Here is a 23,779-nt window from a genome sequence, read left to right as displayed (position 1 = left end):
TTCGGGCTGCAGCGTGGAGATCCGACTGGGAGAGACAGGTGTCGGGACTGGGTAGGGCAACAGGTAAGTTGTGGTGGCTTGGAGTCACGCTGAGGCAAGTGGGGCCGGGAAGGGGAAGGAAGGGGCAAGGCAAACCAGCTCCGGTCCAGGAGGGGAAAGGTGACATCCGAGGGCTGGGCAGAGCGCCAGGGTACCCGTCACCGAGCTGGTGAAATAGACGGGGCCCATTCGAAAGGCAGGACCCTGAGTTCTGCTTGGACCCGGCAGGTTGAGGGGCTGACGACAAAAATCTTGCATGTTAATTTCATCCTTGAATGCTTATTACATACCATCTTGGTGCTCCCATGCACACACACGTGTGCGAGCCTTCAACAGGATTGCGGACATTTACATTCACAACAGCATTGTTTCCAAGGGCGCGATTCGTGTTGCCCTTGCCAGTGTTAGGTAGGAGCATTTCAAAAATATTTGCTAGTTGCACTGGCTTAAAAAAAAAATGCTATTGTGTCGTGTTTTATATTTAAATAGTTTAACTCTTTTTATTGTTAGAGTTTTGTGAAGAGTTGAATATTAATAGATCCCCAAAGAATATGCATTATCAAATTCCAATATGATCCTTTCTCAATTGTTTGCTCCAAAAGGCAAAAACTTTCAAGAGAGCTTCAATAGCAGAGTAAAAGCCATTTGTTTTTTTTAAGGCTCTGACATTTTCCCTCTAATAAATCGAAGCTACTCATGATTACTTTAGATTTTAATTCAGTGTTTTATTGTATGAATCCTTAGTTTCCTGATGTATATTCTTTTGTCCATACCGGTGTGCATTTTATCTATATCACCTCTGAATTTATAGTCCATGCCTTGAAATGCCAATAGCATATTTTTAAATTTTGGTCTTGAAATGGTCACGTGGTAGAATTGACGGTTGTTCTTGCTATATAATTCTGTGAATTTAAATCTAGATTTCTGTGACCATCACTGTGACCAGGCTATACTACAGGGTCACCTCCCCACACCCAAAGCTTGCTCATGCTCTATCTTTATAACCCCCTGTCCTCTGTCCAAACCACTGCTAACCACTGTTGTCTCCATACGGTTTTGTCTTTTCAAGAATGTCCTGTAAATGCAATTATATAGTATCTTGTTTTATTTTGCATATATATATATATATGTATTTTTTTTTAATGCTTACCTATTTTTGAGAGAGAGAAAGAGACAACGTGAGCAGGGGAGGGGCAGACAGAGAAGGAGACACAGTATCCGAAGCAGGTTCCAGGCTCCAAGCTGTCAGCACAGAGCCTGATGCAGGGCTCGAACTCATGAACCCCAAGATCATGACCTGTGCCGAAGTGGGATCACCGACTGAGCCACCCAGGCACCCCCATTTTGCATTTGTTAAAGTGCTCACAGGCTGAACATCTTCCCACATAACTAATTGAAACTATGTTTTGTTTTTTTTAATATTTGGTATAGTTTGTGTTATCGCCACTTAATTCCTTGGGTCATAGGTGGTTTTTATTTTGTTTGGCTTTTTCAAATTTGTGTATGCTTATTATAAAGAATGACACTTAGTTATTGTCTGTTGTAGTTACTCTAGATATTTTCTTTGACTTTGTTTTATTATTGTCTTCAAATGTGTAAGACTTACAAATAGTAATACCACTTGATCTAGTCATATTGAAAACACTAGTGATCTACACTGATGCAGTATTCCTAAATTTAAAAAAATTATAAAAAGGTGCTTATTACGGCATTATTTCTATTATGAAAAAACATGTGTCTAAACATTTAACTACAAGACTTTAGTAAAACAGGTCATTAGAAGATGGTGCAAGAAGTTAAAGGATGTTTACAAAGATAACATACTACCTTGGACAATTTTTATGGCAAAATGTTAAATTAAAGCATTTGGGTTTTTTTAATGTTTATTTTTGAGAGGGGGGGAGGGACAGAGAGAGAGGGAGACACAGAATCCGAAGCAGTCTCCAGGCTCCGAGCTGTCAGCACAGAGCCCGACGCGGGGCTCGAACCCACAGACTGTGAATCGTGACCTGAGCCGAAGTCAGACGCTCAACCGACTGAGCCCCCCAGGCGCCCCTGGCAAGATGTGAAATTAAAAAAAAAAGCCAAATATAATCCCGTAAACACAGTATGAGCAAAGCATGTAAAACAAAACCACAAAACCTGTTCATTAAAAAAAGACGAAAGAAAATACATCAAAAGAGTAGTAGCGACTTGCTTCCGCTGTGGAACTATGAGAAGATTTTTTACAATTTGTGTATTTATTTTTCATAATGATCACATTTCACATTGAAGCTACAGGAGGGGAAAAACTCTGAGTAGCTCAGGAATGAAATGCTGCATTTTACCTTAAAAAAATGCACCCCTAGGGGTGCCTGGGTGGCTCTGTCGGTTGAGCATCTGACTTCCACTCAGGTCACGATCTCACGGTTTGTGAGTTCAAGCCCCATATCAGGCTCTGTACTGACCGCTCAGAGCCAGGAGCCTGCTTCGGATTCTGTGTCTCCCTCTCTCTCTGCCCCTGCCCTGCTCACACACTGTCTCTGTCTCTCAAAAGGTGAATAAACATTAAAAAAAAATGTTAAAAAACAAACCACGCACCCCTGAGCAAACAACATGTTAGGTTCAGCACACAGATGCCCGTTCTGTCTTCCAGATGTGAAAATGTCAGGTCCTGTCCCCGTGACTAGACCTTTAAAAAGTGAGGCAGTGGCCTGGCCAGCAAACAGATGCATGCCTGGGGTAAAATGCCAAGATGCTCATGCGTGAGGGGCTAGGGCTAGCAAATCTGGGTGGCTGGTGGGCTAGGAAATCAGCTAAGCAGGGCATGCTGGAGGAGAAGGGGGTTCCACTGTGATTCCCTCCCCTACTGCATCCGGAAACCCTCGTCACCCTAGAGGTTTCTGTCTGCTCCCCGGACAGACTTTTCCAGGTGCATGTTGAGTTGCTGCTGTGAATTCTGAGCCCAGCCTGGAAATAGCAAAGTGACACATCCGTCACTAAAGGTCACAGTGGTTGTAACTCAGGCTTTATGAGTCAGTGATCCCTCCAGACTCAGAATTAATTACTTAACTTTACTCATGTTGAGGAAATCTTCAGAGGGTCCACGTATGGTAAACACTTGTAAATGAGGACACTCTTGGCGATCTTTCCTATTAGTGCAGAAAAATATAGATTTGTCCAGAAGACCTACGTGACCCAGGAAAGGGGCTGTTGTCAAGGAAGTTTTCTCCAGAGAGCTCTCAGTCATTAGCCTGGCTCCCGTCCAAGAATACTAACCTCAGAGGCTGTCAGAGGGTGAAGGGGGCCCCTGAAGACACATCTAGAAGTCATCTGGTGACCGTTTCAACAGTGTGACTTATATGGAATGTATTTCAGAGACTAAGGACACCTGAAAAATATGATGATTTTACAACCGTGTCCTTTAGTTCAACCCTGCTAAATTGTGGGCGATTGAGACTTTCTTAGAATCCATGAAGTTCACAGCAGTTGTCAAGAGCCCCTAATCTCTCTCTGTAGGTTCAGAAAACACTCAAAGACCACCCAGCACTTCAGAGAACCAGCAGTCTTGAATGGCCCTGCCAGATTTGGGATTATGCCATTGGCGCTCACATGTGGGGTCCTATCATTCTGAGGACTTGTCTTTCTTTCTACAAAGGTAGAAAGGACAGCTAATGCTTCATTGTTCTTATCTTTGACTTACTTAAGAGACTGAGGAGAGAACAGTTCAAGAAGAGAGAAGAAGCAAAGACGTAACTTTTCCACTGAATACCAGATGGTAGTGTCAGATTAATGGGACCTCATGGAAAAGTAGATAAAAGAAAGAAAAGTGGGGGCAATGGGTGGTTACTTGAGGTAAGTGTCCAAACAAGGACATGAAGGAATAGCAGACGAAGAACCAGACTAGAATCCTGGAATTTGTTCGCCAACATTATGATGGCTTTCTCCTCATATCCCTAGGTATGCATAATTATTGGTAATTTGGCTTTTGTCATTTATCCTTAGATGATAAGGCATTCTTTTATGGTGGGCAATGATTTGGGATTTTTTTTAAGTGCTTTGGAATGTTCAAAGGCTTATTTTATATGGAGGTATATACATGTGCGTATATGTACATATACACACGCATATATGACCGCGAAGAAAGTAGACCTTTTTGAAATGTCTGAAGTAAATAGAGTTCAGCTGCTAAATGCCCAGAGCCAAGTGCATCACACACATAAATAGCCCACGTAAGAATTTTGTGGTGTCATGTTTTTGTGACTAAAATAGACTCACCCTTTCTAAACTCATTTTCTTATTATTGTGGGTTGTTTCTTGGGTACCTGCTTGCTTAACAGAAGAAATAAAATGTTGGAAATTTCTCTTGCCTGTTTCTGCAACTATTAAGTGTAACCCCCTTAAATTAGGAGTGGAATTATAGTTCTAGCTGACAAGGTTGAGTAATGCAGACGTCGGGAAGCCTCTTTCCTTGGCTAGTCAGTCTGGGGTTTGGGGTGAGCCCAATAATGTCCTTTGCAAAAAGGGAAGTAAAAGTATTTGCTTAAATGGATCCTTGAGCCATTTGAGCCTCTGAGCTGTCAGTGATAAAGCGCTGGTTAAGTGGGAATGGGACACCCAAAATAACATATTTTATAGCCCCCAACAGCATGTGTCTTTGTCACTTTGCAGGGAGCAACCATGTCACCATTTCTTCGCATTGGTTTGTCCAACTTCGACTGTGGGTCCTGCCAGCCATGTCAGGGAGAGGCTGTTAACCCTTACTGCGCTGTGCTGGTCAAAGAATATGTTGAATCAGGTAAGCTTGAGTGGGTATTCGAGGTGGGGGAGGAGGAAAGTCCTTGTGTGAACTAGGAAGCAAGTCCTTCCAGAAACGTCAGAGTCGTCGGGTTCAACCTAATTTTACAGTTCAGGGAAACTGATGGCCAGCCAAGCCAAGTACTTCCTCAAGGGCGTATGAGCTTAGTGACCGACTCAGGCGGAGACCCAGGTCTCCTCCCTCGTAGTCCATTTCACTGTGCCATTTTCTCACATACGCGAAAGGAACAAAGAAAAGGAGAAATTGGTTGAAGACGTGATGTGAGGACTTAATGGGGGTGATAAAATCTACTGGTGAGCTCAAGTCGAACATGGCACCTGCACTGCTAACCCTGGTTATTTCCAGTGATTACAGATAGATTAAGTCTGCACAATCTTACAATGAACTCTAAAGATGGTTACTGAGGGGAGCCATCCAGGGTGGTTCACACAGAACGTATTTATGGAGCGCCTAGTGTCCAGTGGGCGGAAAAAGTGCCTTTCCTTTAGAGCTTCTACTCTAGCAGAGGGAGAGAGGTATGGAACAAACTAGAATATAAGGAATAATGAGGAGGAGTGCTGGGCAGAAAACCGAAGCAGGGCAAAGTGGGGGGAGAGAGACTTGGGGACAGAGAAGTGTGTGTTATTTCCCATGGGGTGGTACTGAAAAGGCGTCTCAGGGAGTGGCGTTTGCGGATGCTGGAGGAACCCGATTCGGCAGCTGAGAACCTCCAACGAGGTGATTCCAGCTCAAAATCGTGGGTTTCCAAATCCCACCAGGCTGGCCTTTCCCTCCCTTAGAGACCTCCCTTCGTGACGGACTCCACCCTTGCAAGCCACCGGGAGTGTGCACCAAGCTGAGGAGAAGGTCCAAATCATCCTGATTTCCCTTCTGCCCGGATTCCTCTCCTGTTTAGTGAGCAAGTGAGAGTGGCACTTGCTCCGGATCTAAAACCTTTCAAATGTCACAGAAACCTTTGAAGTGTGAAATGTCTGAGTTTCTCAAAGCCGCTTTCCACTTAATGGGTCTCCGGGAGCTCGTTCTCTCTAAGCACGGGCCTCACTGACATTTGCCTCCTGAGAGCCTCTTTTTCATTTCTTCTTTCGGCCTTGCCTTTGAACGTGGTCGGATCGGCCATGGGGATCAAGAGACCTTGTCAGAAAAGACGACGACTTCGTTTTTTTCCAAAAGGTTAGCCTGTGGCATCTGCGGAGTTTGGTTTTTGATTTTGTCTTTGGTTTTGTTCTGACGAGAAATCACTCTGCCCGTCACAATTCAAATATTATTTTTGTACAATTTATGGGGTTTGGGTTTTTTAGATTTTTTCATTTGAGTATCGTTGACGCTCAAACGTCTTACTAGTTTCAGGTGTTCAGTGTAGCGATTCGACAAATCTATACCTTCTGCTATGGTCACCACCAGGGTAACTGCCATCTGTCGGCCTAGGACACTATTACAGTACCACTGACTATACTCCCTGTGCTGTACCTTTTATCCTCGTGACTTATTCCAGAAATGGAAGCCTAGACTTCCCTTTCTCCTTTACCCATTTTGCCCATCCCCCACCCCACTCCACCCCTCTAGAAACCATCGGTGCTCCCTATTTATAGGCCTGATTCTGCTTTTTGTTTATTTATTCATTTGGTTTTTTTAAAAAATATTCCACATATGAGTAAAATTGTATAGTATTTCTCTTTCTCTCTGGAGCCTACCACCCTCTAGATTGTCTATGTTGTTACAAATGGCACGAGCTCATCCTTTTTATGGCTGTGTAATATTCCATTGCACGTAGATCTTCCTTATCCATTCATCTATTGGTGGACTCTTAGGTCATTTCCATATCTTGGCTATTATATAAATAATGCTGCATTAATAAACATAGGGGTGCATGTAGCTTTTCAAACTGGTGGTTTTGTTCTCTTTGGGTAAATACCCGGCAGTGGAAATACTGGATCATATGATAATTCTATTTTTAAGCTTTGAGAGCCCTCCATACTGTTTTCCATAGTGGCCGCACCAATTTTTAAAACCCTATCAATCTTGAGGGTGTTAGGCTGCATTTTCCATAATGAGTCAACAGGGCAGAGTGTTGTCATTCTGGGAGCCTTTGAAAATGATAAAAACATACCATAAATAGAGAGGATCCTGAGCTCTGGTCCTCTTTTTGGGTGCTTACAAACCTAGCGAGAGACCATGAGAAGCGCCATTGTGCACGTATCTCTGTCCCATGCAGGGGGTGGAGAATGGTTGCAGTTGAGGAGTTCTGAGAAAGAAGGGCTTCCAGTCCGTGGAAGCAAAATGTTACTCCGGTCGTTATAGAATTGCCATTGGCATTTTTCAAAAGTCCCATCTCCGGTTAAATTTTTTTTAAGCAAGCCATAAAAATCTTCCCCTTCCTCTTCCACCCTCACCGTTGTCAGAGTTTATCCCTTTCATAGCCAGGTTTATCTAGAATTAGAAGCTTCCACTTATTCAAGTGCTTATATACTTCCCAAATCATTTAGCAAATGCTAGGCGTGTGTCCCGCTTTGGCATTGTGCGTGAGAGAGAAGGGGCTATCGGGAGTCAGAACTGCTTTGTTTCCGTGCTTAGATGGATTTTTCCCTTTTGCTTTACCAACATGACTGCATTTAAATCTGCCACGTAGTGTGCTTATTATCACAAGAAACCGAGGTTCAGATACAGCTGCAGTTTGCTGCTTTTGAAATGATTAAAGTATAAATACTATAGAAAATCCAGTGGGGATGAAAGCTATACCAACACTACTTAATTCCACCAGCAAACTCTTTCCCAGTCACCTTGGTGGTTCTGGGAAGGTTTTATTTACTCTTTATCACCCTGACCACGGTTCTCAGCAACCACGTTCAGGTCTCCTGGCTGCCTGCCTTTCCTCACCTGTAGGTCTATAGCCTGCTTCCCTGACCCCATGGATTAAGACCACCGCCTCTCTGAGTCACCTGTTAGTTTTTGCTTAGGGTGCATGATACATGTAAAATGTATCCTTTCTTGAGAGTTAGAGAAGCAAATAATGGCTCCTTATGTTTTGAAGGTTTTATCTTGGGGCACCTGGGTGGCCAATTTGGTTAGGCGTCCAACTCTTGATTTCGACTCAGGTCATGATCTCACGGTTTGTGGGTTCGAGCCCTGCATCGGGCTCCACGCTGACAGTGTGGAGCCTGCCTGGGATTCTCTCTTTCTCCTTCTCTCTCCGCCCCTCCCACCATGCTCTTTCTCTTCCCCCCCCCCAAAAAAAAAGAATGGAAAAGAACAAAAGTTTTACCTCATAGTGCATGTATGTCAAATAGAAAACTTCTAAATATCTTTTTAAAGAAGCACTCACCGGGGCGCCTGGGTGGCGCAGTCGGTTAAGCGTCCGACTTCAGCCAGGTCACGATCTCGCGGTCCGTGAGTTCGAGCCCCGCGTCGGGCTCTGGGCTGATGGCTCAGAGCCTGGAGCCTGTTTCCGATTCTGTGTCTCCCTCTCTCTCTGCCCCTCCCCCGTTCATGCTCTGTCTCTCTCTGTCCCAAAAATAAATAAACGTTGAAATAAAGAAGCACTCACCATAAACCTTAAATTTTGCCACAGAGTCTTTCAGATAAACACACAGCATTTTTTTTTTTACCAGATGACAGTGAAATTAATTAGTGTGTCCACCCTTTGCAGATTAACAAAGGAAGACCCCCAAAGGCATAAAAGTATATAACATGTAGAGAATGGGACCTAGGTCACTCTACCCTCCCAAATACATCAAGCCGAGGCCCTGATGTCTTTTTATTTGCTCAGGTGTTCACCCTCAAAGTGAAGAAACTAACTGTTGAATAGAGAAAGAACACTGCTAGTCCAAGACATCCAATTTTTGTTGCCTAAATTACTAGATTGACTTTAAAGTTTCAATACATTACCTTGCATGTAGACCTTGGGACTGTCTCATCCTGTCTCTAGTGTTGTGTGTGTTGTTTTTGACCTTCCAATGGGAATTATAGATCCTAGAGAACAGAGAGAATGGGTGCCAACGTCAAGTAGAATTATTTCCCAGAGTCGGCTAAAGGAGTAACGAGAACATATCTTTCTGTTCCCAGAGAATGGGCAGATGTATATCCAGAAAAAGCCAACTATGTACCCACCCTGGGACAGCACTTTCGATGCCCACATCAACAAGGGAAGAGTCATGCAGATCATTGTGAAGGGCAAGAATGTGGACCTAATATCCGAAACTACTGTCGAGCTCTCCTCTCTGGCTGAGCGATGCAGGAAGAACAACGGCAAGGCGGAGATATGGGTAAGTATCCAGGCTGCAGGCTTCTTTGAAAGGTCACACCATTCAGTGGTCAGCACCACGTTCACCAAAGACAAGAGCGTAGTTCCAGTGTCATCCTGAATTTATGACACACTAGCCTTGAGAAAACAGATTCTCTGCTAACGACAGTGACTATTCGTTGTGGACTATAAAACTTATCAACACGCTCTATCTTGATTCCTATGTTAAGGTGAAGAAGGTCTCTTAGGCTGTGAAGAACACTTACTGATTTATAAGTGCAAAAGTAAGCTCAGAAATATCACAGATCCCCCTTAACTTGGGAACCTAACTGCTCCCTATTTATGGAGGTATCATATCTGTGTGATCTTTTGATACCTTCGAAGATTAGAGAAACATACAGATAGATGAGAGGAACAGCAAAGACCCATGTGATATTTGGTCTGCCCTCTCCATACTTTGCCTATCCCTATCAATTTTTTTAGCCCTAAAACAAATGCCCTATTCACTTGTAAGGCTCACTCTGCAGTAAAAAGTACGTCATAAACAATCCATGTTACCGCAAGTTTTGGAAAACTTAGCTTATAACTGCTTGGGTAGCAAATGCTTAGAAATGATAAAGAAAAGAGTAAAATATGGATGCGTAAAAAAATTCTAATGAAAATTTCTTGGGTCTACAAAATGATGAAAATAAAAAAAACCCACCGGTAAATACTGATTTTAAATTACCTGAATCCCAGAAAATGTTTTCAAATGCTTTATTATTTATGCAAAAGGAGAGAATCTTATCTTTCTGCTTCTTATTTCCTGTAGCTCAGATTTTTAAGAACTCCACCCAGAAGGTTTTGAAGTCACTGGTTTCAAAATGGGAATGGTAGAAACCTACCAACTAGATTTTTGTGTCAGTGTTCTACATTTGACCTCAAAAAAAATCAGTACTTTTTAGAAGAATATATATTCAAAACATCTTTGCTGGTGACACTAAAGTAATCTTTGAAGATAGACATATACCAAGATTTTTTTTTAAGTTCCCATGCTTACATATGTTTAGAAAAGGTAGTCCAGCAATATCTGTTGGAGGAATTCCGTGTCCACTTGGAGAAAGGATCATGGAAACAGACCTCCTCTTGAGGGACTGCGGAGGCAGGTAAGAAGAGGCAAAATAATCTAATGACGTCACAGATGTGTGAGTTGGCATGAAAGGATTTACACAAACCAGAGAATGTGAGACCCTGAGACTGTTTGTAGCTTAAGGCAGGGCAGTATTTAGCTCAGCTGGGAGAAGACATTCATTCGACCAAGTCTCCCTCCATATTGTGCTCATTCCCATTTATTTTCTGCCTTCTGCCTCATTTAAAAAAAAATTTTTTTTAATGTTTATTTATTTTTGAGAGAGACAGAGACAGAATGCGAGTGGGTTGGGGCAGAGAGAGAGGGAGGCACAGAATCTGAAGCAGGCTCCAGGCTCCGAGCTGTCAGCACAGAGCCTGACGCGGGGCTCGAACTCACGGACCGCGAGATCATGACCTGAGCCAAAGTCGGATGCTCAACCGACTGAGCCACCTGGGCACCCCCTGCCTCATTTTTTAAAGTCACCAAATCTCCAATTTTTTTAAATAGCATGCTATTTGATTTCCTTTTCAGGTAACGAAAGGACAACTAATTTTTTAATTATTTATTTAGACTTCGCTGATGAGCAGGTCGCTTTTCTATTATATCTAGATCTTAAAGTTGCATTTGCCTTCTTGCCTTGGCTGTTCCTGGTTTTATTCTTGTCAGACTTTTCACTTCTTTTGCATTCTAAAGTTATTTAGACACAAGCACTTGGTGGCCCTCAGATCCTCATTTATCTAGCAACCTTTTTACATTGTCCAGCTCTTTGTTTCAAGGTCATTTCTCAGTTTGCTTTCACTTATAGTGTTTAAGGGCCAACAGGGTGCTTTGGGCTTAGATTTTCCCCTTGCTCTGTTGAAATCCACTTCCTTAAAAATGTCTCTACTTAAAAAATATCTATTGTCTGAAAGTTGCCCCTTCACCTCCCCAGACTCCATCCAGTTTCTCCGCACCGCACTCAGACTTACCGTCCGCTTTCCCAAGGTTTCACCTGTTTGTGTGGTTCGCTCTCAAAGGCATGATGCAAACAGGACTTCCTATGGCTACTGGTTTTCCAGCAGCCAACTGGTTCAACTTCCTCCATCATCACTAATTCCCACAACTTGGTGGTCACCTGGGACCAACTGTCCCCACTTCACTTGGGAACGAGCCCCTTATTTCTTGCTCTTCCTGGTGCCTTTTTGCCAACGTCTTTATTATTTATACCACAAACCGGAGGACAAGGTGTATATACTTGATGTTAAAAGCACTTCTGTTCTCACTGATCTGTTTTAAGCTTGCGTGAAGATTTATAGTTGACCAAGCAGTAAATGCTTATGTTCTCATAAAATTCAAATAGTTATGATGCTGTGACGTAACTCTCATTATTATGTCAGCTTTGCAGAGATCTTGAAAGGCTCAGTGACACGCACGAGGTCACACAGCCAGTAAATTATTTAACCACGGTTCAATTCAGTCCTGGGTTCAGCCACACATTTCTGACTATTTCTCAGTGATTCTGGTTAACCCGTGGATGCAATGACCAATATTGACCTTCAGCTCACCTTCTGAGTCTTTTCCGTATACTAACGACCTAGTGCAGTGGCTTCAGATGTGAGCAATAGTACTCAAGTTTTCTTGGATTTGTCATTTTCCCCCACGTCACATCACATGATATCCTGCATCATCCCTTTAATGTCACTCTGTTCTGGTCTCTTCTACATGACGATATTAAAATATGCATTTTTATCCATTCTTAGACTCATCTAGTTGAAGTTTCCCTTGGTAGATTATCCAGCACTTTCCCAAGGAAACAGTCGCTCCTACCGAAAGGAAAACACTGTTTCCACTTAATGCCCTGGTTAACCTAGGGACACTGAGTAGGCACCCTCAAGGCAGGATCCATCTTTCCTTCCAAAAGACCTACTGCTCCCCCAATTAGCTGGCCCTGGTGTCTCTGATTCTTTTGTCATGGTGGCGATCTGAATCTGCCCTACAGCAAGTGTACAGATAGGAAGCAGCACGGGGCAAGAAAATCAAATAGAAACTGAGAACTGTGTTGCTTCCTATTGGAAATTTGGATCTCCAAGCAAAATTAATGAGTTTCTGGGGTGTTTTAATGAGAGAAAGGCTGTATCCACGGAGGCTGTGCTACTCTGATGATGACCTATATGAGTAAAACGAAAGAAGAAGGCGTTTCTCGGGCTCTACATTGGAAATCTTCTGGCCATCACTACACTCGCCAGTTACTATGTCATTAAATTCCTGATTATTTCACATTCTGACTGATATTTCTTTTTTTTCTCTCTCTCTCCATCAGTTAGAGCTAAAACCTGAGGGCCGAATGCTAATGAATGCAAGATACTTTCTGGAAATGAGTGGCAAGTGATATTTTGTCTTCTCCTTTGGGGGTGTGGAGGGCATGGGCCTTTTTCTCGCGTGCAATTTATTTGACTTTTGCAATAATACAGAAGAGAATTGGGAGAAAAGGAAACACAGTGAGTTTTCTTAAAAGTTTTCAGTGGTGCTCAAATATTAGTTGAAAATGTACTATCTGGGCCAGATACACATAGAATTGTAAAACACATATAGCGTTAGTTTCCAAAAGGTGTGAACTCAGTGCTCAGTGCTTTTACAGTCTGTCTTTATTTCAGTTTGGGAATGTAACGTAAATATAAAAGGCTCTGTTTATGTGTCACTATGTGTATATACATTGTGTATAAATTAATAAATCAGGGATACCTGGCTAGCTCAGTTAAGCATCTGACTCTTGATTTTTGATCAGGTCATGATCTCACGGTTCGTGGGATTGAGCCTGGCATTGGGGCTCAAGAGAATCCTGCTTTGGATTCTCTCTCTCCCCTCTCTCTGGCTCTCCCTTCAAAATAAGTAAATAAACATTTATAGATAGATGGATCGATAGATAAACTAGGCAATCACAATCTCAGTAAAATACAAAATAAATGGGACACTAGTAAGTATTTTCCATAATGCTAGTAGCAAAATAATAATGCTTCAAGTTCGTCACCTCAAATCCTTTTAGAAACAGGAAGGAAAGCTAAAGAGTTTCATTCCCACGTGACACACAGACGTGAATCAGAGAGTTTACATTTCCGAGCCCTCATTCTTGGTGCCTGTGACAGCCTGTCTCTTCCTTCCGTTGCATTTGTACTGTCACCAAAGGTCTGTGTAAATAAATCAAATGCTGCTACTCATAAAACCCTAAACCTCAGGGTGGATCTGTGTACTTATGGATTACAAATTGATTTTATTTTTTCCTGAATTAGTTTTACTACCAAGAAGCAAGTCTTAGTGTAGATTTATGGTGCTTTCTGGGTCTGGGCTTAACATATACAATGTCTCTGGCTCCAGATTCAAGCAAATACATTAAAAAATATATATGATGAGATAATCGGGGACACTTGAACCCTCACCAGACATTTGGTGATATTGAGACATTGTTATACATTTTTTAGGTGCGAAGATGGTATTATGGTTTTATTTCTTAAAACAGGTACTCATCTTTAACATACATACCAAAATACTTATAGATAATATCATACCAGGAATTTGCTTCAAAACAACCTGTTGGTATGCAGGTATGGATAGTAGATAGGGTATATTGAAAAAGAGTGGTGATCATGGACTTGTAATTATTGAAGCCGGATGATCAGTGCTGGGAAATTGATTACGGTATTTGCTCAACTTTGGTATGGATTCAAAATTTTCCATAATCCTTTTTTTTTTTTTTTTTTTTTGGTAAAGAAGTGGATTCCTAAAGAGGCAGCAATACAATCTGAACTTTTCTTCTTTTATCTTGTAGAGGCTCTAGAAACATAATACTTGGCATTGGACTCTTTCTGAGTTGGCCAAATGATACAGAGTGGTTGTAGGAAGCTGAATAACCAGGCCTGCCTAAAAAGTGAAAGTGCTGGCCCAAATGATAATTCCAATGGTGTTCAGTTCCCTCAGGTAGAAGAAGTGTGTTCTTCCCATTAGTTCAAAACATGATCTAATGTAAACTGAAAGAAGTCTTCTATGAGAATGCCAAGTATTTTGGGTAAATGATTTAAAGACTGCTGCTTTGAGAAACAGTTCATGGTCACTCATCCTACGGCTATAGAACTTCAATTTTCTGTTAGAATGAGAGAGAATATGGGGCACCTGGGTGGCTCGGTCGGTTAAACATCTGACTTCAGCTCAGGTCATGATCTCACAGTTTGTGAGTTCGAGCCCCGCATCGGGCTCTGTGTTAACAGCTCAGAGCCTAGAGCCTGCAGCCTGCTTCGGATTCTGTGTCTCCCTCTCTCTCTGCCCCTCCCCTGCTCATGTTCTGTCTCTCTCTTTCTCTCTCAAAAATAAATAAACATTAAAAATTTTTTTTAAAGGTTTAAAAAAAGAATGAGAGAGAATATTCAGATAAGGTGAAAACAATGATATTTCACAGATTGTGATTACTCAAGTCCAGGAAGGGTTTTTTTTTTAAGAGTAAAATTTTGTCATATTTAAAATTTTTTATACCTAGACCCACACTGAGACTCCATTTCTAAATTTTTATATATCCCAAAGCTCGATTTTTAGCAAACACTATTAAGGAATAACCCAACTAGGAAATTCCTTATTGATGACCAGAAGTATACAATTTCATTCCATTGTAAGAATGTTTATTACTAGATATAAAAAAAATAGTTTTCAGAAGGATTCAAAAAACCAAGACACGAGTTCTCATACTCAAGAGCTTAAGCCTAGATCAAAGAGGTGGTAGAGAGTGAACAATTAGAGAAGAATTTAGTCCTAGGCCACATAAATACCGAATAAGCAAGAGGTCAGTATGGGTTGCCTTCATTCCAGAAAATTCCATAGGAGTGGACATTGAAAGATAGGCAGAGTTGAATTTGCAAAGAAGAGGGATTGTTTTCTAGAAGGCAAACATGCAGGTTTAAGCACAAATATTAATGCATTGCAGAACTGTGGGAAGACCAGTCTGGACAGATCAGAGGCCCTTGCTAAAAACTGAGAATGAAGAATCCAAGGTAGATCTTGGAGGACTTGAATCAGGCAAGAGGAGTGTGCAGACCTAGGAAAGTCACCAACAAGGAGTCACGGTCCCATAGCAAGCAGGCCATGTTGTGTTGAAAGTATTTGGGGGAAATTGCTTGTGTCAGAATGTGGGACAGATCTGTGAAAGGAGATAGACTGGATAGGGAGAGAGCCTACACAATTTCATTTTTTCAGTGGAAAGGTGATGAGAATCTGGTCTAGGGGCATCGTTATAGGAATGAAATAAAGAGCCCAAAAGAAAGTAAGATTTCATGGCAGTTTAGATGAAAGGGTATGCCCATGATAAGTGCATGGTTGAAGTGCTTTATGCTTCTTTAAAAATGAGAGTTGAATGAAGGGGAAAACATTGACCATATTTATTAAAATAACTAGAGTAGGAAAATGATAATAGGAGTGGTAGGAGTGGGGGATATGGAAAGAGAAAGCAATTGGGGGAGGACACAGAATTCAGTCTTGGATAAAGTTTAAGATAATGTCATGTCGGGGCGCCTGGATGGCTCATTCGGTTGAGCGTCCAACTTCATCCACGGCTTATGAGTTCAAGCCCCACGTCGGGCTCTGTGCTGACAGCTCAGAGCCTGGAGCCTGCTTCAGATTCTGTGTCCCCCTCTCTCTCTGCCCCACTCCTGCTTGTGCTCTGTCTCTCTCTGTCTTTCAAAAATGAATAAACATTAAAAAATTTTTTTTTAAAAATAAAAAGATAATGTCATGCCTCCCACACCCTCTTTAATGGAAGCATCAATAGTTTTCTACTCTACAGGGAAACAAGTTGCTCATTGCTCTCCACACACAAATCACTCCATTCTCTTTTAAAATCCTCATTCATTGGGGCTCTGTCAGTTACCATCTTGCTCTTGACTTTGGCTCAGGTCATGATCTCGGCTCAGGTCATGATCTCATGGTCCATGGGATCAAGCCCTGTGTCAGGCTCTGCACTAGCAGCGTGGAGCCTGCTTGGGATTCTCTCTCTCCTCTCTCTGCCCCTCCCCTGCTCATGTTCTCTCTCACTCTCAAAAATAAATAAACTTAAACAGAGGAACAACTTACTTCAGAAAAAAAACCCATAAATGCCAGAAGAATTCAAGAAATTCTGAGCTTTTACACAGTTGCTCTCTTGTAATGACCAAAATGGTTAGAGGATAAAGAAAATCAGAGAAAGGACCAAGGGAGTCAACTTATTTCTAGTACTTTCTGACTTTTAAAAAAATTTTACAGTATTCTAGTTTGACGCTCAGACTGTGTGTGTGTGTGTGTGTGTGTGTGTGTGTACATATAATTTTTTACAGTAATACAGTAGGGTTCCCAGAATAACTCACTTCTATTGCCTGAATTCAAAAGTAATTTTATACTTTATTGCATTTCATCTGGACCAAAATAGAAATGAGTCAAATCTTACTGACAAACCACCTACTCCACCAGTCACAAGTTGTAAATAGATCTGCTTATATCAGAACTTGTGGAAAATGGCAGTTGCCTCAGTGACCCTGAATTCAACCCCTCATTCGCCAAACCCAATTATTTATAGCTCAGTTCCAAATAAAAAAAACTTACATGACCTAACCTTAAAGTATTAGGCAAAGTATTATGTCTCATCTGTGGAACTTTTTAGAGAGTTATGGGGAATGCTCTTTATCTGGGAATTTGGAGTTGCCATAAAACAGACCTGTGGACCACCGTAGAGAAGACTTTAGTCATAAAATGTAGCCTAGGACTTGGGTGGATTCCTAGGGGAGAGGTCTCCATCTATATGCCCCCTGCTCATTATCTACCAATAGGTTTCTGCCTGGCCACTATTAGGGATGTGGAAAATAAGGTATCATGTCAGGGACATTTGTATCAAACGTGTTGTCAGACCCTGACACTACTTAGCCAGAATGGAAGTAATCTGGTTTAAATATTGTCAATTCTTTCTATTTGTGAAATATGAGCCTCTTACTCTTGCTAAACTTCCATGTTTTATGCTTGTATAAACACAAGAAATAGAATAAATAATCTAAGAATCTTCCAAGGTATTTAAAATTATAATTTTAATTTTTTTTTAATTTTTTTAAATGTTTACTCATTTTTTGAAAGAGAGAGGGCAAGAGAGAGAGGGAGACACAGAATCCAAAGCAGACTCCAGGCTCTGCACAGAGCCTGACGTGGGGTTTGAACTCACAAGCTGTGAGATCGTGACCTGAGCTGAAGTCCTATGCTTAACTGACTGAGCCACCCAGGCACCCCTAAAATTATAATTTTAGAACTTATAATCATTAAATTCATTATCCTTATTTCAGTAATGATGATTATCTTTTTTAATCCTTCTTTCTTATTTACTATTTTATTCTTTCTTGCATGCTGGGGTTTTCATCACACTGTTGAGCCATGACTGCCTTGCTATTGTGTGTTTTCTTTGGGTCTGGGCTTCAGCCAGGAAATCACTAGTATTCTAGCCTTTTGGGAAGATGTCATCAGGGCATAGGGCACTATAGACAGTGACTTCCATAGTACCTTCACCAATAGCCAGAACCCAGGGTGAATTGAAGAAATTAATGTGATGATTTGATATAAATGACTAGGTTACATCCAGGATTACCTAGACATTAACAAATGATTGCAGTGATCTATTAATTTCTGGCTTTTTCTACACTGACCAGCATAGTCTGTAGCTGGTGCACCTGATTACTATAGACGTCAGGAACCAGAGCATAAACAACTTTTGAAAGTGGTTTTGCCCTCACACACAAGTCTAGCTACCTCCTCTCAGTCTATTGGACCCTGCCCATAAACAACCAGATGTAAAGCATTCTGGGAGATTAAAAAAAAAAGTGCTATTTCTAAGTTGCTGTCAGTAACCACAGTATTCTCTAGAATTACAGGCAGAAAAGTATTTGCCACTTCCTGCTTTTTCTGGCTGACTCATCATTGACAGCGAATAGGAGAGGTTGATAAATACCTTGAAAGTTCTGACCTCTGGTTTTAAAAATGGAAAGAGGATAGCTCAGCTCGGTCAGAGAGGAGTGAGGGATTGAGCCAGTGATGCAACCTCATTGTTTCAACCCTACAGTAATACACCCTGTGATAATTCTGTATCATATAACTGAAGAAAGAAGCTTAGTGCTATACCGACCTTAATAAGTACTTGGAATTTTACTGGTGTCGATGCTTGCCTGATTCCTTGTCCGTCTCTACCCCTTCCCCATCTCCCCATCCTCCCCACCCAGTTGTGACAGCCATATCGCAGAACTTCACTTCGTTCTCTGTCCTTCCTGTTCCTGCAGACACAAAGGATATGAGTGAATTCGAGTCTGAAGGCTTCTTTGCTTTGCATCACCGCCGAGGAGCCATCAAACAGGCCAAAGTACACCACGTCAAGTGCCACGAGTTTACCGCCACCTTTTTCCCCCAACCCACATTTTGCTCTGTCTGCCATGAGTTTGTCTGGTATGGTAACTTGGCATTTTACTCCAAGCTCCCCGTTACGCATTTTGTCCCATCCTCTTAACCTGCCAGGGCTGGCATGCTCTACCTCAGTGGGATGTGCTGGCATAAATACTACATGAGCCTTTTCACCGGCCTCACCTGGATGGATGAAGCTGAAAGTGTGATTCTATACAGTATTTTCATAATGTGACCCCTAGAGAGCAAGGAAGCCAGCTCTAGCAGGAATAATTTCCAAGAACTTTAGCTTCTGATTAAATGGGGGCTACTGGGGATAAGAGGGAAGGGCAGAAGAGGGAGACTTCTTTACTGCTGGCACAGTTTTACAGTCGAAAGTTCTACCACCTTGATAGCCCAACTGTGCTGGTCTAATGTGTGCAAAAGGAAACACTTCTTCATTGGAGCTAATAGGTTTAGATGTTTACAGGGCTCTCGGGTGTCTTAGCAGTCTTCACACAGAGATCAGTTCAAGCCTCAGTAGGCACATAGCAAAGGCGATGGGACAGCAGAGACCTGAAATGACTCTTGTCTCAGGTTTTAGCCTCCTCACCTCTTGGTGGAGGTGTTCTTTTCTTTGAGCATTCATCAACGCACAACCTCAGCCTAGCTAGGGTACCCAAAGGTCAAATAGTGTTTTGGTGTATTTCCACCAGCTGTTTTCATTGAATGACTAGAATCACCTTCCTTTCTAATAGTGTTACACGGGAATGGGTCTTAAGCTTAAGAATTTAGTAATTGCAAATATTATCAGACACTCAGAAAAAAATAAAACATCGTACAGGTGTCTTTACCCATCCGTACTGAGCTTAGAGAGACAATGACTTTTTATGTGTAGGACATAGAAATTTGCTGCTAGGTGCCTGTGATGCGTTTTCAGTCAGTCATTTTCATCTCTACGTGTTGGTTTGGAAAATTCGCAAGTGAGGGGGAAAACAAAAGCTCCTCGTTTATTTAACTATCAGACTTTTAACAAAGCAGCTTAAAAAACAAACAAACAAATATATTAACACTCTTGGCCAGTGATAGACCAGGGCTGCTGATCAGTAAATGCTCTGATAGTAGGAAGCTATGAGATCTTGCTTACCTTTTAATGTCTGTGGTGCTGTTGACTCGAACATCCAAATAAATCAAACATCTGCTTTATTGCAGGGGTCTGAACAAACAAGGCTACCAGTGTCGACGTAAGTAAGAAGGGTTTCTGTTGTATTACTGTCATTCTTTGTATTTAATTGTTCCTTCACTTCTGAAAATCTTAAGCGACAATCATTTCTTTCCAGAGTGTAATGCGGCAATCCACAAGAAGTGTATCGATAAAGTTATAGCTAAGTGCACAGGATCAGCTATCAATAGCAGAGAAACCATGGTATGTGTTTAAGTTCCTCTTTTTTGTCTGAAATATGAGAACTCTTTATCTTGACATTAAATTTTACAACCCACTAATTTTTAGCACTGCCTGAGCTTGAATCCTTACGCATATCAATGAACGTCAATCTCCCTAAAACCCTTTCCTCTTCAATAATGATTGTTACTGAGATTCAAAACTAGAGGATGAATAAGAAAAGACTAATAAGAATATCGATAACTCTACCTTTTCCAGAAAAGCATGATAGAAAGTGGCCAGAAAACACAGTTTGGGGCAATTATATGAGAACGACTCTTGTGGCATCTAGAGCTAGAAGGGACAGTTAAAGAATAGAGGAAAACAATTATAAAATACTTGTAAGCATTTACACAGTTTGTATGAGATGTAACAGAAATATAATTCTTATGTGGAGAGGCAAGTGTTTCTTTCATAACGAACTTTGAGGCATATGGCGTGGAAACAAGTTACCCCCTAGGAAAGGGAAGCAGACCCGGAAAGTCAGGCACACTTCCTTTTCCTATATTTCCTTCTTCATTCAACAGGTATTTAGTGTGTATCCAATACATGAAAAATACTCTACTATAGACAATGCACAGCAGAGCCAAAACAGACCCGGTCCTGCCTTTATGGACCTTACCATAAAATTAGGGAACTACGTAATTAACAACAATGTATTGTTTCCATTTATATTAAGTGCTAAGAAAATAGCCAACAGGGTGTGATGGTGGAAAATAACGGAGTGGCCTACTTAAACCAAAGGTCAGGGAATCTCCCAGGGGAGGGAGCATTTAAGCTGAGAGCCTCCAGACAGAAAACGCCCCAAGGGGGAAAGAGTCTGCATGTTCTAGGACCTGAAATGAGACCATGAGGCTGAAACAGCAAGGGCAAGAGAACAAATAGAACACGAATTTGGGGAACTTGGCAGGGCCTAGATTGGATGGAGGTTTTTAGACCCCAGTGAAGTGGTTGGATTTTATTTGACCTATAGTGGGAAGCCCACTTCGTGACTGCTGTAGGGAAATGGTGGGTTGAGGTGTGAACATAAAAAACCAGAGGTGACTACAGAAGTTCCCCTAAGGGGGATGGTTGATGTTACGTTGGAGCAAAGTGAGCAGATTTTCAGGTGATTGCCATGTTAGAAATGACTGGATTTGCCAGTGGATTGGATGTGAAAAATAAGAGAGGGAAATAAAGATGATGCCCAGGTTTTTGTCTTGAGCAGTGGGGTAGAGGCAGAACCATAACAATGTAAGACTAGAGGAGAAATTACTATTTCATTTTTTAATAAGTCCAACCTGAGATGCCTGTAGACATCCAAGTAGAGGTATCAGTGGACAATTTTATATGCACTTGGAATTTATATGAGCCCATAGACCGAATATATAAATTCCCCAAAGGAATCTAAAACTGCATTAGGTAGAAGACAAGGAGCTTGGGATAATGACTGAGAAAAGGAGTTCAGAAAAGGCTCTCCATATATTAACAGTAAATGAGGTTATAGAAACCAGAAAGCAAAGGGGTCAATTGTGGTCATTGCCACTAAAATAAGGACCACATGGAGATCTCTGGGGCCCTTGAACCAAGACATTTCAAAGAATTGTAGAGTGTTCGCTTCATCGACCAGCACTGAAGGTTCCTGGAAGTTGACGACATGGACACAATTTATGTGCTCATACTATCAAGAAGACTAACCTGAAGCTCATTGAAGTAGAACAGTAGGTGAAAAGAGGTGTGACCCAAAGGATGGCAGTACTCCCATAGCTGGAGAGAGATGAGAGATGGATGAAGCTAGAGAGAGGGAAAACCAGAGCAGTCAGGAGGGAAGAAGTCCACCCTTGGCAAGAGGGGAAGATGTCCAAAGCACATGTGGAGATGAGTCTGTGATGGACAGACCGATGGTTCATCAATTGTAGCAGAAAGGGAGGAGAAGATGGTTGCAGATGACAGTGGGTTGTAGATTTGGGGGCAGGAAGGTGAGAGAGCTTCCCTTAGACAGCTTACTACTTCAGTGTAGTCTGGAGATTGGGGGAAGGAAGAAGAGAAAGCAGCAAGTGGCTTTGAGGAGAAAGGATCTGTGAGAGAACTTTCTTGGGATGGGAAAGCAAGGTGGTTAGAGAAGGACAGTAGGAGTGCCAAGGACAGTGAAAAGTCCATCTGAGTTTGAAGGGCCAGCCTGCCAGGTGTGGGATTTTCTCCAGCCATGGGGCAGGCACAGAGAAGGCAAATTGATTGAATTTTTGCAGAGCAGAATATCTCCTAAAATTTAGAGTTGGAAAGGGGACAGTCTTCTATTACAGGTGACTCTTCTAAGGCCTAAAGAGGTTAAAGTAGTTCCTCCATAGTCAACCATCTATAATATAAGTAGCCAGGCTGGGACTCAATTTTAGGTCTCAATCTCCCAGAGCAGTGGTGTTGGGGGTTCCCCCTGCCCCAGTTTTATTGAGAAGTAATTGACATACATCATTGTATAAGTTTAAGGCATATAGCATGATGGTTTGATTTACATATACTATGAAATCATTACCACGATGGGTTCAGCTAATATCCATCACCATTCTGGAAAACAGTGTGGAGGTTCCTCAAAAAATTAAAAATAGATCTACCCTATCACCCAGCAATAGCACTGCTAGGAATTTACCCAAGGGATACATACAGGAGTGCTGATGTATAGGGGCACTTGTACCCCAATGTTTATAGAAGCACTTTCAACAATAGCCAAATTATGGAAAGAGCCTAAATGTCCACCAACTGACGAATGGATAAAGAAGTTGTGGTTTATACATACAATGGAATACTACTTGGCAATGAGAAAGAATGAAATCTGGCCTTTTGTAGCAACGTGGATGGAACTGGAGAATGTTATGCTAAGTGAAATAAGTCCTACAGAGAAAGACAGATACCATATGTTTTCACTCTTATGTGGATCCTGAGAAACTTAACAGAAGACCATGGGGGAGGGGGGAAAAAGTTACAGAGAGGGAAGGAGGCAAACCATAATAGACTCTTAAAAACTGAGAATAAACTGAGGGTTGATGGGGGGTGGGAGGGAGGGGAGGGTGGGTGACGGGCATTGAGGAGGGCACCTGTTGGGATGAGCACTGGGTGTTGTATGGAAACCAATTTGACAATAAATTTCATCTTTAAAAAAATAATAAATAGAATAAAAAGAGAAAACAGGATTTCTCCTTGTGATGAAAACTCTCAGGATCTACTCTCTTCCTTGTACATCACCCAGCCATGTTGGTTGTGGTCACCATGCTGTAGGTTCCATCCCCAGGATTTATCTCTTATAAATGGAAGTTTGTACCTTTTGACCACCTTCCTCCACTTACCCTGCCCCGCAACCCCCTGCCTCCGAGAACCACAAGTCTGATCTCTTTCTATGAGTTTGGTGGTGGGGGGGGGGGGTTGTTTTTGTTTTTGATTCCACATATAAGTGAGATGATACAGTATTTGTCTTTCTCTGCCAGACCAGTGTTTTGTTTGTTTAAACCAAATCACCACCTCGCAACCTGCCTTTCTGCTCTCTCTACCTGATACCTTCAGCTTTCCTGGAAAAATCCCAAATTATAAGAATGTCTCTTAGCCTCAATGGCTAATGTCCACTGGAAATAGAATGAGAGCCACGAGTATAATTTTAAATTTTCAGGTATCCTCACATGAAAATTAATGAGATAGTTTACGTTCTTTTTCTCTTACAAAATCTTCAAAATGCAGTGTGTATTTTATACTGAGAGTGTATCGTTTTACCGCCTTGCAGGTGCTCACTTG

The 23,779-nt window shown here is 41.8% G+C and overlaps 1 protein-coding gene across 1 annotated transcript in view; it reads left to right on the top strand.

The window, feature by feature from the left end:
* PRKCQ (protein kinase C theta) overlaps nucleotides 1-23,779 on the top strand; it is a 187,173-nt gene that overhangs the window by 49,507 nt on the left and 113,887 nt on the right. Inside the window, exons 2-7 of the mRNA XM_047867798.1 lie at nucleotides 4,690-4,816; nucleotides 8,897-9,096; nucleotides 12,485-12,545; nucleotides 18,486-18,648; nucleotides 19,795-19,826; nucleotides 19,923-20,008. Of these exons, the coding sequence (XP_047723754.1) occupies nucleotides 4,699-4,816; nucleotides 8,897-9,096; nucleotides 12,485-12,545; nucleotides 18,486-18,648; nucleotides 19,795-19,826; nucleotides 19,923-20,008 (660 nt within the window). The 5' untranslated portion in view covers nucleotides 4,690-4,698. The remainder of the gene's footprint in view (nucleotides 1-4,689; nucleotides 4,817-8,896; nucleotides 9,097-12,484; nucleotides 12,546-18,485; nucleotides 18,649-19,794; nucleotides 19,827-19,922; nucleotides 20,009-23,779) is intronic.

The sequence above is a fragment of the Prionailurus viverrinus genome, chromosome B4 (assembly GCF_022837055.1).
Source record: "Prionailurus viverrinus isolate Anna chromosome B4, UM_Priviv_1.0, whole genome shotgun sequence".
Taxonomy (NCBI): Eukaryota; Metazoa; Chordata; class Mammalia; order Carnivora; family Felidae; genus Prionailurus; species Prionailurus viverrinus.
This window is presented reverse-complemented; position numbering and strand designations above follow the sequence as displayed.